The sequence below is a fragment of the Mesoplodon densirostris genome, chromosome 15 (assembly GCF_025265405.1).
Source record: "Mesoplodon densirostris isolate mMesDen1 chromosome 15, mMesDen1 primary haplotype, whole genome shotgun sequence".
Classification (NCBI taxonomy): domain Eukaryota; kingdom Metazoa; phylum Chordata; class Mammalia; order Artiodactyla; family Ziphiidae; genus Mesoplodon; species Mesoplodon densirostris.
In genome coordinates this window covers 47,038,229-47,058,010 of record NC_082675.1, presented here as the reverse complement: position 1 = coordinate 47,058,010, position 19,782 = coordinate 47,038,229, and the positions used below count along the sequence as shown (strand labels likewise).

The window sequence follows — 19,782 nt, the reverse complement described above, 5'->3', positions numbered from 1 at the left end:
TCATAAACTCTGTTAAAAGTTCCTAGCTGATCTCTTCAAAATAGCAGTAGAGGGTTATTTTAAAAAGTATTAAACTCAATTAAGACTAATAGTATGGTATTATTTACTGAACAATTCTAACTTCCCCCATTAAATATTTTACATGTGCTAAAAACTTTTTTTTAGATCCCCTTAAAAAATTTCCCCAAAGTGTAAGCTGCAGGCTTTTTTTCACAGCTCAGTCTAAGTCAATTATTTTATCTTAGGAGATGTGTAATAAAGAGCTGTATATAAATGAATAACACTTACTAAAAACACAATCTGAAAATACAATGCAATTCCCGTCTACTTCTTTGGAAGGTAATTTACCATGTCAGGTGTTACTTGCTTCAGCCTGAGAAGTATACTTGGCAGGTTTTCCTTTATTAAGTCATAGTCACAGTGGTAAAGGGAAAAATGCGTGTGATATCTTGCAACTTCACCAGTATGCAATATACGTCAATACTGCATCTACCACTAGACACAAACTAGAATCAGAGAAGTCCTTGACTCCATAGGAATTATAGCTAAAGCCCCATCTTGAGATCTAGACTCAGACGATGCCAGTTCACTCCCAATCAATCTCACTATGTGGCCACTCTCTTATGGAATTTCCCTCCCAGGAAACCTTTCCTAATTTGAAGTTTGTTTCATCTAGTGCAGTTATTAAGGTGGGAGTGCTTGGTGGCTTGTGGACTTGGCTGAGTAGCCATTTTTTTTTCTTTAATGGTTAACGCTGGTCTAAATATGTGATTGTATTTTTACTTATATTATCTGTGAAATTGCCAAGGTATTTGGGGCATATTTCAAATTCTTCCCACATACTTGAGCACATATTGCACGTTTAGTTTTATTTAAATATTGCCTGAGCTACATGGCAATTCAAAACAGAGCAAGGAGAACGATGCCAATTGCCATCTTAAGGCCAGTGCTTTTACATGACCAAGTTTTATTTATTCCATGCGCTGGAGATACACTACAGTCTACACAAAAGCCAAGAAGACCCTACAGGCCATCCAGGCACAAAGAAGACCCTGTCTCAAGTTTTAGTTCACGGTCATGATTCTGTTAGTATGACTATAAGAAAAAAGTTTAAAAATGCTCAGGAGAGCTCTTGCCCAACAGCACTATTTCCATCTATTTTTCTCACTGAGGTGTCTCACCTTGTTCCACAATTTTCTTAGCACCTGGTTGTGCATCATAAATCACATTGTTAGCTTTTGGGTGGTGGGAATTAAACCTAAATCACAATTACTGAGAAAAAGCGTGCTGGGGTCCTGGCTACTTGGTGTATTGTCCTGTACCGTACTTTGTGACTGGACTTCGGGCTGTGATAGGGGAGGCAGATCCTAGGGTATTGCTAAAGTGATGCTCAGAGGAGCCCCTCAAGTGGCCAATGGTGGATGTGCCCCTGATGCTGCTACTCAGGCCCCCGCCCCCTCCCAGGCTGCTCAGCCCAATGCCACCACCACTGCCCACCAGGCCACTGCTGCCTATGCCACTGCCTCCACCTAGCCCAGCTGGGCCACTAATGCCAGTTATGCCGGAGCCTGAAACTACCTTCTCTGTCACAATCACATTGTGGGTGTTTGATAAATCGGGGTGCACACTCAGACTGCCCACTAGGCTGGAAGTTGGCCGGATTACTCTTTCTGTCACTACTACATTTGAAGACTCTCTAGGATCAGGGATGGTCAAAGTGGAGGGCATGCTTGAACCGGGTGTTATTACCCTTTCTGTCACTATAACATTTGACCCATCTCTCAAGTCAGGCATCTCTAACATCCCATGCAGATTGGCACCAGAGATTGGGCCGACCACCCTCTCTGTCACCACCACGTTTGATGCATGTCGGTTATCGTGAATGTGGACAGAGGGCTTCAGAGTGCCCATGGTGGTGTAAGACTCAGTTAAAGTGACATTACCATAGCCCAGAGGATCAGGAATAGGATGCTGTACCCCAGGTCCCGAGGGGTAGTTACTCTCAGAAATGATGGTGGTCGTGCCGAAATGTGGGGAGGTGTGTGGGTGTCCACTACCAATGGGCTCTGTTCCCTGCAGAGGGCAGATCGGTTCAGTGCTGTCAGGTGGCCAAGAGGGATCAGGGTCTGGATATGGTTCAACTCCTTTTCCCAGGCTGATATCTGCCAACTTCTTAAATTTAGGCCCCAGTGTATCCAAAAAGCTGTCATCCAAGTCTTCTCCGATGAAGCTACAACAACCCACAGAGCCTGCAGGGGAACCTACACCTTCAATATCATATATGAGCAAACAGTCATTGGATGGGCGTGCTTCGTCTTCATCTGCATAAGCATGTGCTTTCTGAATTTGTAGAAGAAAGAGAAAATGAAATGATGAATACATTATTAACAGCAATAGAGGTCTTTATCATTATTTTTTTCCAGAGCTTTACCAAAATATATATATATGTAAAACAAAATTCTAACATCTTCTAGAGACTCTTTAGAAATTATTATATAATTACTTGAAAGAATTTGGTTAGGAATTATTTTAACTGTAATTTGGATAATACATTTTGATATTTATTTAGATGGACTTCTTCATCTTAGTGCACTTGGGACACAAAAGCACAAAAAGAATCACATGAATGATTTTGCAACCAAGTTAGAAGGAGGTATACTTAAAAACATTGAACTTAAAGTATACCAAAATTGTGTATTTTTTGGATTTGTTTACATTAGGTGGTTCATAGTTGATTTGGGTTCATTCAGAATTGTGCTTTTCTTCCTTCAGATGAAGTGAATATGGTGGTTCCATGAAGATTTATTTCAGAGTGGCTTTTTAAGCGAAATAACAAGAAAATTTGACTCTGGGTCTATGCCACTTTTGGATTCAGAATTGAAGGTGACCAAAGACAGTTCTTAAAAATAGAATCTCCTCCAATTCAAAGTGAAAGCTCACAGACATGTGTACTTTTATTTCATCTCTTTTGTTTGTAATATTGGATTGCAAGCTTTCAGGTTAAGCAGAAACACCTTTATTAGCAAACCAACTCATTGTGCCATTTCAATTCAAAAATAGTTTTTGAGTCCTTACTGTTTGGCAGACACTCTCTTAGGAAGTTGGCAATAAAGTAATGAACAAAACCAGATAAAGTCCCTCTCTCACAGGGCTTACATTTCAGTAGGATGAGCCAGACAACACATAAACATATTTGTTAGGAGGTGCAGAGTAAAGGAATAGAGAGGGATAGGGTTGCTCTTTCAGACAGAGTGGTCAGGGACAGCATCTCATAAAGTGATGGTTGTTCAGAGACTGAAGTCATGGGGACAGTAAAGCAGAGAGAGTGTTCTGGGCAGAAAGAGATACAAGTGCAAAAGTTGTGAGGCAGAAATGGAACTTTTCATGAAAATGATATTCATTTGTAGGGACATGGGTAGGAAGTATACCTATGGATTTCAGCAACTGGCCCCTTATTATTTGCTGCTATTTGGAAGGCTTTTACTAGTATTTCAGTTCAAAATATCAGCCACCCTCTGATTAGCAGAGTTAATGACTGTATTTTAGGTGTGTGTAGAAGGACATAAATGTATCAGAGACAGTATCAGAAATAGGAAATATCTGAAGGTTTAAGTATCATATGGGGTATAACCACGGGCAATTCTGTCTCTACCTGAAGATGGCAAAATTGATTCTCTCTGGTTCTTAGAATGTCCTGGAAATGTACTATGGTTCTTGGACCCACCCTTATTGCGTGTTTACTCTGTGCTTGGAACTGAGCCAGGTACTGGCAACATAATGTAGAGCCCATGCAGACGAGGCACTGAAAACGGTGGTGGACATGTAACCAACAGATTTTAGCAATGGTATGTTCTATAAAATGTACAAACAAAGTACTACAGAGATACACATAAAGAAACATCAACGCTACTTTGGATGAGAGGATTCACAGTAAAAACTTCAGAAAGGCAGGGGTGTTTGAACTGGATAGAAAGATGAGTGTGAGTTTGTGAGAGAGAAGATCAGGTATAAGCATTCCAGGGCGAGCACAGCATAAGCAAAAACATGGAGGGCAGTAGACCAGTGTGAATAAGGCAAAGGGGCTTGGCAAGCAGGGTGGCTGGTAGGGAGTAATTGGAGGTGTGAGGGTGTGAGGGAAGAGGTCAATTGGTTACTTGCTGTGTGAAGGAGTTTCGACTTCACGCCACAGACAAAACAGAGCTGGGAGCCACTGGTTGTTTTAAAGTGGGGGAGGAAAATGCTCAAGTCAGAGTTTGAGAAATACTATTCAGCAGGAATATAGATTGTCAGGCATAAAGACCAGAGGCTGGGAACCTAGTTAGGAAACGCCCACCAAAGCCCTGTTGGGAAATAGCAGGAGCCTGGGGTAGAGATATGGGCGCAGGATGGAAAGGAAGGCATGGGGATAGAGAGCTTACCTGGCAGAAGTAACTTTCAATGAAGTTCATATTCAGCCCTCCTTCTCTACATTCCCTCATAGAACTTCTTCTTAATGTTCCAGAATATTCTTGACATATCTTAGGTGTTCCTGATGTTTTAACTCCATCCACTAGTTCCAATGCTGTTGTTCTTTCTCCTCCTCCAAGATCTTGCATTTTTCTGTCACGATACTCATTTGTGTAAACCCCTAAAAGTGTTGATCAAATTAAATTTTACTTTCTCCTGTTAGCTGTTTTTTCTCTAGTGTATTGTAAACTAAAAATTAGTAACTTACTGTAATGTATAGTTTCTCCATTTAAGTATGCAGTTGTGAGTGAGCAAAGAAATAAAATGAAGGTAATACGGGACTTCCCTCGTGGCACAGTGATTAGGAATCTGCCTGCCAATTCAGGGGACACAGATTCGATCTCTGGTCCAGGAAGGAGCAACTAAGCCAGTGTGCCACAACTACTGAGCCCGCGTACCACAACTACTGAAGCTCACATGCCTAGAGCCTGTGCTCCACAACAAGAGAAGCCACCAAAATGAGAAGCCCGGGAACCGCAACAAAGAATAGCCCCTGCTCACCACAACTAAAGCCCACGCACAGCAACAAAGACCCAATGCAGCCAAAAATAAATAAATAAAAATGAAGGTAATACATAAAGAAAGGAGATGCAAATATGATATTGAGTTCAAAATAATATTATTAATCAAATTGTTAATTCAGTAATTATTTGAGATACTCCTATATGTTGTGCTGGGATCGGGGGCTCCACAGAGGTTATAAAACCCTATCTATGCCTTAGAGAGTTTGATTTCAAATTGGGGGAAAATACCCAAATTCTAAAACTTAAAAAAAAACAGTATAAGAATACTCAATGTATTATTAGAAGCACAGGGCCTCCAGGGCATTCAGAGAAGAGGCCATGGCTATGGTGAGGGGATAGGTTTGCATGAAGACTCTGGGATTTGCACTTGCTTGTGAGGGGTGAGTAGAAGCCTGTTACAAAATTCCAGGCAGGTGAGATAAAAAGATGGCCCAGACTATGGAAGTGCCATGGACAGAGAAAGTGTTGACAATGGGGTAGATGTCCTATGGCTTTCATATTTTGAAGATCTTGAGTTTAGGTACAGTGTTTCATACTTCTTACTCTGGTGCCTCTCACTGTGCTTTGTTCAAGGTTTGTAGACTTAATGAGAGAATAAATGCATAAATAAATCCTGGTGGATTTGAGGATTTGACAAGTCTTGAGAACTGACTGAGCGTCAATGAATAGGGAGATAAGAGAGTCAAAAATGAGTTTCTGCTTTTGAGGTGGAGGGTGTTGGGGTCATTAACAATAATGGACACCTCGGGGAGAAATAAGTTTACAGACTAGCATCTGAATGTGGTCCAGTTCTATAAGTCATAAACATTCCTATGTCTTTTACATTTTGAAGAGTTCAAAGTGGAAAAGTCATGATCACAAGCTTGAAAAAGACTGAATGGAAAATAAGATAATCAATAATATTTATTTACCTTGAAATAAGGCAAGACAGTACAATTATTTTCAAAGATATGAGTTTTTAAAATTTATTCCTCTTTTTCTTAGACTGATTTTGTGAATTGTGGAGGCAGATGCTAGCCTCAATACATGAGCATACATCTATTTAATAGGGCTGTACTTTAATTCAAATTAGTGGTTTTTAATAAATAACAATTGCTCTACTAGACAAAAAAAATCTCAGCCAAAATTGACTTCTGGTTACAATTCAGTACTTCTCTCCTATTTATAGAAATCCTAATCAGATCATCTCTTGTGTACTCTCTGATGATTGAAGAAGATTAAAAAAAAAACAACCTAAAAGAATAATAAGTATTGTAGGTTTTTCTTTAACATTTTAGTTGCAAATTATTCATTTAAAAAAGAATGAAGGGAACAATTGTAAAGATAAGACAATTAAGAAATAGTAAGGTATGCAAAGGCAGAGAATAGAGTTCCTCGTTAGTCATTTGAACTATGAAAACTTAAAAAAAATTTTTTTCTTACCTGAGTTGTCAACGTACTCAATAATATCTGCATTATTGGGTGGTATTTGTGGTGCACAGATATTGGTCAAATCCTAAAGGACAGGAAACATTTTCCCATTTGTAATGATTCTTTTCTTTCAATAATTATACACTGGGTTTGTTCTCAAATTACCTCAGATTTTCTAAAAGGATGCTAAAAGTAATCTGAACCTCATTTAGAAAGGTTTCCCTGGTTACTGTCATCTAATTTTGATGTACGTTTCTCTTCGTTTTTCCCCATCGGCTATCCCAGAACAAAGAACAACCTAGACTGTTAGTGAGCACTTACCGCAAGTTTGGGCTGCGGTCCTTCCACCGCCCACGAATGAATTGCTCCATCCGAACATTCGGGAACAAGCTTAAAGCTGGCCCTACAACCAGGGACACCTCCACAGTCACAAAACATCAACAAAAATGGGACCACTGATGGTGAAAAGATAGGAATATTGCAATTAGCAGTGGGACCATATTAAAACAAAACAACCTGATTTTATGATTAAATTTGAACCCCTAATATAAATCCATTTGATTCTAACATTATTATGAAAGTTTCAGAAAACAAGCTGAATAATGGTGAGATACCAAAATCAATGTGAGCCTCAGACTGCAATCAATTTTTACTTGTTATATAGTATTCAGATTACAGATCGTATTATACTATTAAAGCAGATGAGTCTTTTCCCTGTCATTACTTAGGAAAATATTAAAGGAAAAATATTCCTCAGAGACTGTAGTATCTGGCTCATCGCCACTCTAATTTCTATCATCATCCAAGGCAATGTTAAAGACCACCTGAAGAATCCATTGGATATTACACCCTCAGGTCTAGATCCTTGACTAGGTCCACTCTAGTGACCATGCAATGTGGTCTATCTCTAAATGCTTCCATGCGTGGTACTTCCTTTTCATTATCTAATTATTGTTGTGAAGTAAGTTTTGTTATTTCACAGATGGCAAAAGCAAGGCTCAGAAAACTTGGGTAAACTTTGAAGGACTCAGACAATTGAATTTAGAAGCTGGAGTTTAATTCTTCATCTATTTGGCTCTCCTTTCCTTAGGCTGTGCAGCTTTGGCACAGCATGAAATCCCTTCAAGGTCTAGCCCCTGTCTATCTTTCTAGTCTCAACTCTCACCATGCTCTCAAGCACATCCTTTATTTCTTCTATGCTGGAGTCCTTTATTTCAGTTACTTGCACTCTCATTCTTTTGTGATTTTGCACATGGATTTTTTTTTCTTCTTGTATTGCGTTCCCCTTTTCTTGTCCACTAGGCTACCTCCTATTCATCTGTTAAAACCCAACTCAGAGTTTACTTTCTCTATGTAGCCTTTTCTGATTGTTTCAGTCCGTTGTTTCTGACTGTCTTCTTCACTCAAATAGCAATTTGAACCTGTCTGTTATGGTACTTTCCTATTACATTGAGATTCAAAGCAAAAAAGTTTTTATCCTCCACTGCACTCTAAGGGGTCAAGTTGTTTGATTTTTTTTTCATGTCATAAACCCAACACCAAACATAGAAATTTCTTGATAATTGCACAAAATAAGAATTTGTAAAATATATTTCATCAAAGGATCAGAAAACTTATTTCCTCTCCACAATTTTTTAGGGGGCACATAAAAACAGGACTGTAAAAGTACTTACATCCTAGAACCAAGAATCCCATGATGAGTAGTCCAATGCCAGCAGGACCAAAATATACATTATCTTTGCTTATTATCTGAAAAGCAGTGGTGCGACCTACATCAAAAGTAGTTGTGCTAACCATGTCACCGTTTTTGAGGGTATTAGTGGTAACATCTGAGGAAGTAAGGCCATTTGTACTAGTACTGGTATTACTTTTATTAGACGATGGAACATTTTTCCAGGGACTACCTTCAAGTTTAATAATAATTGTACCAGTAGAAGTTCTTTGAAGAGCATCTGTAACAAGGTTTAAAATGAAAGAAATATTTTATACATTTAGCGTAATAATTGTTGGACAGTACAAAATTATTTTCTCTTTGCATCAGTACTTATTTCAATGTCTTTATTCCCACCAATTCAGTAACTCCGCATATTGTCTCTTGTCTGTGACTCAGTTTTTAAATCAAACTATTATGAATAAATATTAGTGCTTGAGAAAAACTGTCCTATGTGTTGAGAAACATACACAGTAAACACCACATTATGTATTGGTCAGCAGTGTGTCATAAGCCACTGTGGAGACATTTCTAGACCATGTGTTGCACACTTCTCCATGTATTAGACTAGATTTTGTTTGCTGTTTTACAGTCTTTCATCTTTCTTCAGTTCTTGTCTTTTTTCCTTTTATGGGCTGACAAAACCAACAGACTTTGGGCAGATTGGTCAGTCATTTGTATAAAAATCTCCTACTGATAAAGTAGCATATCCTCAAACTCACAACCAACAGTTCAAACAACTCATAGGAGAGGGAATTTGGCACTATTGGGGGAGGGGAATCTTTATATCAATAAAATGAAGCACTTTTGTTTCACAAGCAGATATTCCAAATTTGCTTTTTTCTTATCCTTCAAAGTTTCAGTAAATTATTGTGTTTGTTGACTAAACACAGGAGGAGAGACATCTGTGATTTGTTTCAACTTAATGGTTCCACACTTGCTGTTGGCTTCAGCAAGTTACTATTATCGTTATTATTATTTCTATTATATAGATGTAAGCCCTGTTGTCAGACTTTGTCCGTCGATGTCACTCTAGAATCTGGCACAATGGCTGACGTATGGTTAGAATTCGATACTTAGTTTCTGGATAAATGAATAAAGATATCCCTGGAAGTACATAACAGAGATAGGTTTACATACAGTCTATCTGCTATCAAAGCCCATGCCCTTTCAGCCCAGCTATGCTGATTCTATTGTTACTGTTTTGTTGGAATACAACAATTCTATTATACTGTTACTGTTTTTGTTATTTTTATTATTGTCATCGGATCTAATGTTTATCCCCAGAAGGTGGTATTTTTTAATGGCAAAGAGAATGCTCCCTATTTGCCATCAGCCTACAGTTTAGTAAATTAAAGCTCCAATTTCTCTTTCATGTGTCCAATTAAGCTTGATGTTGGATGTAAGAAAAGGAGTAAACTAGCAGTTGCTTAAGACAATTTCAGCACTGAAATAAACTTTATATGTAGATGGAATAAACATTTCGATTTGTAATAAACATTTTAAAAACTACATTTATTTTGACTGATTGTGGAAAAGACCAGCATAATTTGGTAAAAATTCTGAATTGTTGAATGACTTTAAAGAAATACTGTTTTATTTCTTTTTTTTTTTTTTTTTTTTTTTTGCGGTACGCGGGCCTCTCACTGTTGTGGCCTCTCCCTTTGCGGAGCACAGGCTCCGGACGCGCAGGCTCAGCGGCCATGGTTCACGGGCCCAGCCGCTCCGCGGCATGTGGGATCTTCCCGGACCGGGGCACGAACCTGTGTCCCCTGCATCGGCAGGCGGACTCTCAACCACTGCGCCACCAGGGAAGTCCTGTTTTATTTCTTTTAAACTTGTGAAGCAAGTGGAAATTGTCAATCCCTTCTTAGGACAATTGAAAGAAAAAGGAAGAAAGGGAGAGAAGGAGGAAGAAAGGAGGAAGAGAAACTGAAGTAGAAAATATTGCTTAGACTAAGCCTCGAGGAACTTCCCTCCTAGTGATTAGCCTAATTTAATTTTGTTGGTTTTGAAAAGTAATATAAGGATGCTAATTCCAAATTGTTTACACAAAATTGTACATCAGCTTTCCAAGGATCATGTAAAGTTAAGTTAGCTTGGCTTTGGGTCTGTTTGAAAATAATTTTACAGTACAATTAAAAAATTTCTATTACTGACATTAATACGAACTAACATTTATTGAATGTCAGCACTCGTCTAGTGCTTTACATGCAGTAACTCCTTAAGTACTTCTAAATCCATAATGTTATTGGCCCATTTTATGGAAGAGAAAACTGAGGGATAGATGGGTTAAATAACTTCTCTAAAATCTTAGAGCTAGTAAGTGATGGTACGAGATACCAATCCAGTCTAATTCCAGAGCTCACGGTCTTAACCCTAAATTATAATGCCTCTTGTATCATTCAGGATTTGATTGTATAATACCCAATATGATAACTTTTGTTGGAAAAAGGATTACTTCAAAAGACAGTAATTAAAATGTTAGTTTCTGAAGGTATGTATAACTTCCAGTAGACGGGAAAAAATTAAATTGATTTCTTACCATCTATAGATAGAATTGTTCCTTGGTATTTTCCCCTAAGTATTTCATATTGTTGAACAGTAACTTTATTTCTCAAAATAATTATGCCCGTTTTTGAGTCAATAGCGATTAGGCCAGCTGGATTACTTCCCATTACATATCTGTATTTGAAAGACAATGGTACAAATTAATGTTAACTATCTAAAGGCAGGGGGGAGAGAAAGAGAGGTTTTGATTTTAAACCATGTTTCCAGCCAGTAGTTGTAACTCCTGGATATAATTTTCAATTATTGGACACTTTATTTTGGTTGGGGGGGGCAGTTTCAGCTGTTTGAGGACATTCAGAAATGGATGAAGATTTAAATTTAAGAAAAAAGAATTACTGAGCAGCCATTTGTGATGGAATGTCTATGACATCTAGCCCACTGAGGTGTACGAATAATCCTCTGATACCTGCAGTCTCATTTTCATTTGATTTTGGTAGCATCAGAACTGTCCTGGACAGCCCAGATGCTGGGACTTCCTGGGCTGCTGCTAATTCTAAACTATTCTCTTACCAAAGAAGTTACTTCTTCAGCAGCTTGGCTTTCATCCCTTCCCTATTTCCACTCCCCTCCCCACATACACAGTGAATATACAGGACTTCTTGTGGATTCCAAACTCTGTCCTTGTCTTGTGCCTCTATCCTATTCTCTTTCTCTTCTCATCTTTGACTTCGAAGTTTTCCTTCTCATTTATATGTTCATTAGACAAACATTGGTTAGATAACTCTCTGTGTCAGGCATTGTGCTAAACTCAGGAAATAGAACTTGGAAAGCAGTCAGATAGGGGTGTGGTCTTCCCTCAGTGAACTCACATCTGTGGAGTACAAGAGAGCTTATCAGTAATGACGGTGCAGTGTGATAAGAGCTATAACTGAAATACTCACATGGAGTGAGAGGAGCGCAGAGAAAGAACTTTAAAAACTCATTTGTGAGGTCTTTCCACTCCACCATTATTCCTGATCACAAGCACATTTGCAAAATACGTGTGCACATATACACACAGATTTTTATTGATCAAGTAGAAACACTCAGATACGTAGAGTTAAAAAAAACCTACACAGCTTAATTTTTCCTTAATGTAACCAATTTTTCATATCAAGGTTATCGTTGACCAATATTACATGCTGATTAAAGAGAGAAAGTAACTGAAATGCATTAACTAAATCTAATTGATTTCAATCTGGGCAAATTTGCAATGGTAAAATCAATCCATCAAATCTTCCAAGGGGAATAACCATGATATGTAGTAATCAGCTAACTGGTCAATAAAATATATAAACACAGGAGCGTCAAACTTTCCAGATACAATATTTTCACATTTTAAACCTTCACATTTTTCAATCTTACATTTTGTGCAAATTTTTATATTTTCTTAAGTTAAACAGTCTAAATTAGGTAACAATTCCCCAATTAGTACGTTTTATGATTGAATTTCAAAAATAGTGACAAATATTTTAATTCAGATACTTCAAATTTCTAAAAAGAACATATTTATTTAAGTTCAATATGTAGTGAAAATTAGTTGGAAAATGTCAGTCTTACCTAACACTGGTTGAAGGTAGACCTGTGTCCAGATCAGTAGCTATAAAGTCTCCCAATTGATGGTTTTGTCCCATCTCACTAGTTACTACGAATGTCTTTGAACCTGGACGGAACACTGAGCCTTCAACTACATTTAACACAGTCACAGAGACTGCAGTCGCTGTGAGTTTATATTGAGACATAATTGATTGATGAAATTCAGCTTTATTTCTAACACCAAGACTAAGTTGAAGATTCTTCATAGCTTCATAATCTAGGGGCTAGAAAATACATAGTGAAATAGTTTTACTATAAGGGGAAAAAACATTCTAGAGGAAAGAAATTCTTTGATAATAGGCAAAAAAATTCTTACATCTTTTTCTTTAATTAAATATAAATACATATAAATACACACTCTATTCTTACTTTATATTCAATTCAATACAAACACATGAAAATACAGTAAGAAAAAGACCAATTGTCTTAGATCCTTTGTTGAAAAAGTTGAAAATGTATGAGTTCTAATTGTCCACCAAACTAAAAAACTTAAAATAATACATGGTCAAATCCATGCATTTTGTAGTGCAAAGAGAGTTTATGTTAGATGCTATCATTTCAGGTTTCTCAGAAAATAGCTCTATTTATTAGGAAGAATGGGACAAGTATATCATAGGTTCAATCATTTGACTGATTTTATCCATAAAGAACTATTTACAAGAAATTTTACTATGTATATGTGACTTCTTTCAATAAATCAAATAATAGAATGTAGTATATAAATAATAAAAAGAAATCCGTATTGTATTCAACATATCCTGGAAAAATTCACTTTATATTATAAAATTATCAAGTAGTCATTTTCATTATGAAAGACGGTGTCAAAATCCACTACTCATAAAATCCACAACTATGCATTATGCCTATAAATACCAACTATATTTTTTAAAATTTTCACATAACAGTAGTTTAGATGACCATCGATTCACAAACTGAGCTCTCTATTTAGCTAAAATTTTCAGTCTTTGCTCTAATATTAGCTTCATTTGCAGCTCCAAGAATGGCTATAAAATTATGTATACATATACATCACACACATGTATTACATATATATATAATCCTAACAAAAGAATTAATATATGGTGTCATGTCTGGGAGAAAAATCAACATTATTCCCATTTTACAGACAAAGATATTGAGGCCAGATAGATCAATTAATTTTCTAAAGTAATATCATAGTTTGGGGTGAAATAGATTAAGACTCAGTTTCCCCAGCAGGGAAAGCTAGATAGTGTAGTGGAAAGAATGTGAACTTAATAGCTAGAGAAGCCTAGGTTTGAATATCAGCTGTCCCACTTACTAGTGATGAGAACTGAGCAGGTTACAAACTCTCTCTGAACCTCAATGTATTTATTTGTAATGTGGGCATATAACCTATTTTACAGGGATGCTGTAGAGAATAAACTAAACCATCTGCCCACTGCCTCAGTGAATGGAAGCTGTAGGCATGGTGACACTTTATGAAGACATATTAGACAAATGATCACACATTCCTATGGGGACAGAATTCCATAGGAGTTTATTTCCCAGAGCAATTCTGAAGGAAGAAAAAGTTAAAAAGGGTTTACATTTTACCATGAAGAATACGTATTGCATGCATCATGTACAATCCATGCACAGCTATTGCAGATTTTAAAAAATAGACTGACAAGTCTTGTAGCACAGGGTGAAATCTTCACTATCAGCTCCCTAGGAGTCAGACATTTTTCCCCCTCAAATCTCAGAGAAAATTCTACTGCAGGTAAATGTGGTGGATCAGTAACGTAGAGGGGACACAGGAGAACTGTGTTGACTTGGACCAAATCTCTATGACTTGGACCAAGTCTCTAGTATACTTATGTCTGTAATAAGCCTGGGTCAGCTGCAGAAGTGAGATGAGAATGTGATAATCCTACAATTACAGTAATTTAATTTTAATTCTGTGAAAACACACTGGATGAACTAACAACTTTAATTTATGTGATGAATGTTATTAATGAATAATAATTGATGTACAGTGTTGACAGGGACAGGTTTTTTTAGGCAATGTTTAATCTGCTTCAAAAAATATTCTTCAAATGTGTAAAACAAAACCTTAAGGATTAATCGTACTTTGTTGTAAGCATAAAATAAGATTTGTGTTTAAAAATGTATGATCTGTGAGGGAATATTGTATTGATAGAAAAGAGTTTCAAATAAAAAGTTCAATGCCTGTCTTTATGAAATTATATAAGCAGAAAAACTCTCTATAAAAAGCTCTGGGGCCTCCCTGGTGGCGCAAGTGGTTGAGAGTCCGCCTGCCGATGCAGGGGATACGGGTTCGTGCCCCGGTCTGGGAGGATCCCATATGCCGCGGAGCGGCTGGGCCCGTGAGCCATGGCCGCTGAGCCTGCGCGTCCGGAGCCTGCGCGTCCGGAGCCTGTGCTCTGCAACGGGGGAGGCCACAGCAGTGAGAGGCCCACATACCGCAAAAAAAAAAAAAAAAAAGCTCTGTATCATGTATAATTCTAAAACACAGTAATTTTTATTCTTTCACCCACTCAAGTTTGTGAAATGTTAACATCATTTTAAGATTAAAACTTTGAAAATAACCAAGAAAACAAAATATTTAGGATAATTATTCCATACCTTAATAACCTTTAAAGTTCCCACATTTGTTCTTTCATTCATTTCTATGTCAAACCAATTTCCCTCATTTCCAGAGATAAAGAAAATGACTGCCATCCAGTTAGCTGAGAACTCCTCATCCAAATCAATTATTCTAATCTGGAGCAAATTTGAATTGAGAGCATTTTCTTCAATACTTATGGAATACTGAAACAAGAAGTAAAAAAATTTAGCACAAACTATGAGAAATAGAACTATATTAGTTTTATATAGAATGTTTATAGTTATTCATGATATAGAAAAGAGATCTATGTTTGTGGTATCACTTTTCATTGTTCAAATACGGGTTTTTACATATGTATTATATAAACAAACATGAGATGAAATATTTGTGTACATTTGGGTTGTGTGTGACTAAAGATAACATGTATATATATAAATAGAATTGTTTGAACAAATTTTAGAAGGTAATGAACCTAAAGTTGTTGTTAAATTCAAGGACTAATACTTACTGATGACTGCTCCATGTATGGGATGTTATCATTGACATCGAGGATTTTAATGCTGCATTCACACTCTGCTGCCATACCATCTGCCCCACCATCGCGGTCTGAGCCTCTTACAACTAGAGAGTACTGGCCATATTGCTAAAAATATAAACAATACCATAGTTGATGTAGACAGTTTTTATTTTGTCTCATACAAAGATCTTTTAAAATGTTGGATCAACATTTACATAAATCTATGATGAAAATAAAGGTAACACAGAATATTGAAAATTTGCAAATCTCACATGAATCAATATGAAGTTGCCAATTCTATTCCCCAAAATTCTTATCCAGCATCATTTAAAACAAGCAAAAATTTTAAAAGACATCATTCCTTATTATCTGTTGAAAAAGTTTATAAAGGGTGAAGGAGAACAAAATGATCAGGAGGGGAGAGATTAAGGTTTACTAAGAATTTATGGAATTAAAATTCTGTACCCCAAATTATCAACCCCTGAAAAATAAAGAGATAGCAAATGGTTTGCATTTTTTGGGAGTGGAAGTACAGTTATTAATGATCTGTTTTCTTGATTCTACACAAAGGTACTTAAATTTTTAGAAGCTGGTAAAAGCCATGAAGCCTTTCCCAGACACATGCATATATGCATCCTCACTCAAAGTTGTGGACATAATTTTAGAGGATTCATAGTTAGAGACATCTTGAGGGCTCTCCACAAATGCCAGGTTAAGAATATCTGCTCTGAAAAAAAGGGAGAGGGCTCAAATCAATAAGATTGGAAATGAAAAAGGAGAAGCTATAAAGGACACCACAGAAATACAAAGGATCATTAGAGACAACTACAAGCAACTGTATGCCAATAAAATGGACAACCTGGAAGAAATGGACAAATTCTTAGAAAGGTGCAATCTCCCAAGACTGAGCCAGGAAGAAATAGAAAATATGAACAGACTAATCACAAATACTAAAATTGAAACTGATTAAAAATCTCCCAACGAACAAAAGTCTAGGACCAGATGGCTTTGCAGGAAAGTTCTATCAAACATTTAGAGAACAGTTAACACGGATTTCTTCTTCTGAAACTATTCCAAAAAATTGCAGAGGAAGGAATACTCCCAAACTCATTCTATGAGGCCACCATCACCCTGATACCAAAATCAGACAAAGATACCACACAAAAAAGAAAACTACAGGCTGATATCACTGATGAACATAGATGCAAAAATCCTCAACAAAATACTAACAAACAGAATCAAACAATACATTAAAAGGATCATACACCGTGATCAAGTGGGATTTGTCCCAGTGAGGCAAGGATTTTTCAATATCCGCAAATCAATCAGTGTGATACACCACATCAACAAACTGAAGAATAAAAACCATATGATCATCTTAATAGATGAAGAAAAAGCTTTTGGCAAAATTCAACATCCATTTATGATAAAAACTCCCCAGAAAGTGAGCATAGAGGGAACCTACCTCAACATAATAAAGGCCATATATAACAAACCCACAGCCAACATCGTTCTCAATGGTGAAAACCTGAAACCATTTCCACTAAGATGAGGAACAAGACAAGGTTGCCCACTCTCACCTCTATTATTCAACATAGTTTTGGAAGTTTTAGCCACATCAATCAGAGAATAAAAAGATATAAAAGGAATCCAAATTGGAAAAGAAGAAGTAAAGCCGTCACTGTTTGTAGATGACATGATACTATACATAGAGAATCCTGAAGATGCTACCAGAAAACTACTAGAGCTAGTCAATGAATTTGGTTGAGTAGCAGGATACAAATTTAATGCACAGAAATCTCTTGCATTCCTATATACCAATGATGAAAAATCTGAAAGTGAAATTAAGAAAACACTCTCATTTACCATTGCAACAAAAAGAATAAAATATCTAGGAATAAATCTACCTAAGGAGACAAAAGACCTGTATGCAGAAAATTAAAAGGCACTGATGAAAGAAATTAAAGATGATACAAAAAGATGGAGAGATATACCATGTTCTTGGATTGGAACAATCAACACTGTGAAAATGAGTATACTACCCAAAGCAATCTACAGATTCAATGCAATCTATATCAAACTACCACTGGCATTTTTCACAGAACTAGAACAAAAAATTTCACAATGTGTATGGAAACACAAAAGACCCCGAATAGCCAAAGCAATCTTGAGAAAGAAAAACAGAGCTGGAGGAACCAGGTTCCCTGACTTCAGACTATACTACAAAGCTACAGTAATCAAGACAGTATGGTACTGGCACCAAAACAGAAATATAGATCAATGGAACAGGATAGAAAGCCCAGAGATAAACCCACGTACATATGGTCACCTTATCTTTGATAAAGGAGGCAAGAATATACAGTGGAGAAAAGACAGCCTCTTCAGTAAGTGGTGCTGGGAAAACTGGTCAGCTACATGTAAAAGAATGAAATTAGAACACTCCCTAACACCATACACAAAAATAAACTCAAAATGGATTAAAGACCTAAATGTAAGGCCAGACACTATCAAACTCTTAGAGGAAAACATAGGCAGAACACTCTATGACATAAATCACAGCAAAATCCTTTTGAACCACATCCTAGAGAAATGGAAATTAAAACAAAAATAAACAAATGGGGCCTAATGAAACTTCAAAGCTTTTGCACAGCAAAGGAAACCATAAACAAGACCAAAAGACAACCCTCAGAATGGGAGAAAATATTTGCAAATGAAGCAACTGACAAAGGATTAATCTCCAAAACCTACAAGCAACTCATGCAGCTCAATATCAAAAAAACAAACAATCCAATCCAAAAATGGGCTGAAGACCTCAATAGACATTTCTCCAAAGAAGATATACAGATTGCCAAAAGGCACATGAAAAGATGCTCAACATCGCTAATTATTAGAGAAAGGCAAATCAAAACTACAGTGAGATATCACCTCACACCAGCCAGAATGGCCATCATCAAAAATCTACAAACTAAATACTGGAGAGGGTGTGGAGTAAAGGGAACCCTACTACGCTGTTGGTGGGAATGTAAATTGGTACAGCCACTATGGAGAAAAGTATGGAGGTTCCTTTAGAAACTAAAAATAGAGCTACCATATGATCAGCAATCCCACTTCTGGGCATATATATGGAGAAAAACATGGTTCGAAAGCATACATGCACCCCAATGTTCGTTACAGTGCTGTTTACAATAGATGAAAGCAACCTAAATGTCCATTGACAGATGAATGGATAAAGAAGATGTGGTACATACATACAATGGATATTAACCATTAAAAAGAATGAAATACTGTCAGTTGCAGGAACATGGATGTACCTGAAGATTATCATACTAAGTGAAGTAAGTCAGACAGAGAAAGACAATATCATATGATATCACTTATATGCAGAATCTAAAAAATAAATGATGCAGATGGACTTATTTACAAAGTGGAAACAGACTCACAGACTTAGAGAATGAACTTATGGTTACCAGTGAGGGAAGCGTGGGGGGACTGATAGATTATGGGCTTGGGACTGACGTGTACACACTGCTATGCTGAAAATAGATAACCAACAAGGACCTACTGTATAGCACAGGGAACTCTGCTCAATATTATGTAACAAACTAAATGGGAGAAGAATTTGAAAAAGAATAGATACATGTATATGTATAACTGAATCACCTTGCTATATACCTGAAGCTATCACAACACTGTTAATAACTATACTCCAATAAAAAATAAAAAGTTAAAAAAATAATAAAAAAATAAAATAGATAACCAACAAGAACATACTGTATAGCACAGGAAACACTGCTCAATATTCTGTAATAACCTAAATGGGAAAAGAATTTGAAAAAGAATAGGTACATTTATACGTATAACTGAATCACTTTGCTGCACACCTGAAACTAACACAACATTGTTAATCAACTATAATCCAATAAAAAATAAAAATTATAAAGAATAAAATATATGCTCTGGTGGCTTGCCAGTGATTGCAGAGTTCCTTTACTTTTTAGAACTCTTCACTATTACAACTCTTTTCATGTTAAAGGAAACCCACTGGGCTCTTTAGGAAAGTTTGAGAGAGAAATACCTAAATAGTCAATTTCTTCTTATGGTAATTTTCAAACAAGTAAAAAAGGACATAATGGTAACCTAGAAACTGATGGCATTTGGATCAATAAAGAGTGTTAAAATAATCTGATTTATCCTAAATCTAGGAATCATTAGCAGGGAGATGTCATTTTAAAATAACTATAATACTTAAAATGAAATTTAATTAAATATCAAATAGAAAATAAAACTTACTCATTTATAACCCTAAAATATATGCACATCAGTTATATTCTATCCACATTAAAAAACATAATGGAAAAAGTTGATATTTTAAAATTAA

The 19,782-nt window shown here is 36.5% G+C and overlaps 1 protein-coding gene across 1 annotated transcript in view; it reads right to left on the bottom strand.

Annotated features, from left to right (window-relative positions):
- Positions 1–1,299: 1,299 nt before the first annotated feature.
- Positions 1,300–19,782, bottom strand: part of DSG1 (desmoglein 1) — a 37,240-nt gene continuing 18,757 nt past the window's right edge. The window contains exons 7-15 of the mRNA XM_060118836.1: positions 15,396–15,530; positions 14,905–15,090; positions 12,262–12,521; positions 10,697–10,836; positions 8,114–8,392; positions 6,762–6,895; positions 6,453–6,525; positions 4,419–4,627; positions 1,300–2,340 (exon numbers count right to left, since the gene is read on the bottom strand). Coding sequence (XP_059974819.1) covers positions 1,300–2,340; positions 4,419–4,627; positions 6,453–6,525; positions 6,762–6,895; positions 8,114–8,392; positions 10,697–10,836; positions 12,262–12,521; positions 14,905–15,090; positions 15,396–15,530 — 2,457 coding nt within the window. The remainder of the gene's footprint in view (positions 2,341–4,418; positions 4,628–6,452; positions 6,526–6,761; positions 6,896–8,113; positions 8,393–10,696; positions 10,837–12,261; positions 12,522–14,904; positions 15,091–15,395; positions 15,531–19,782) is intronic.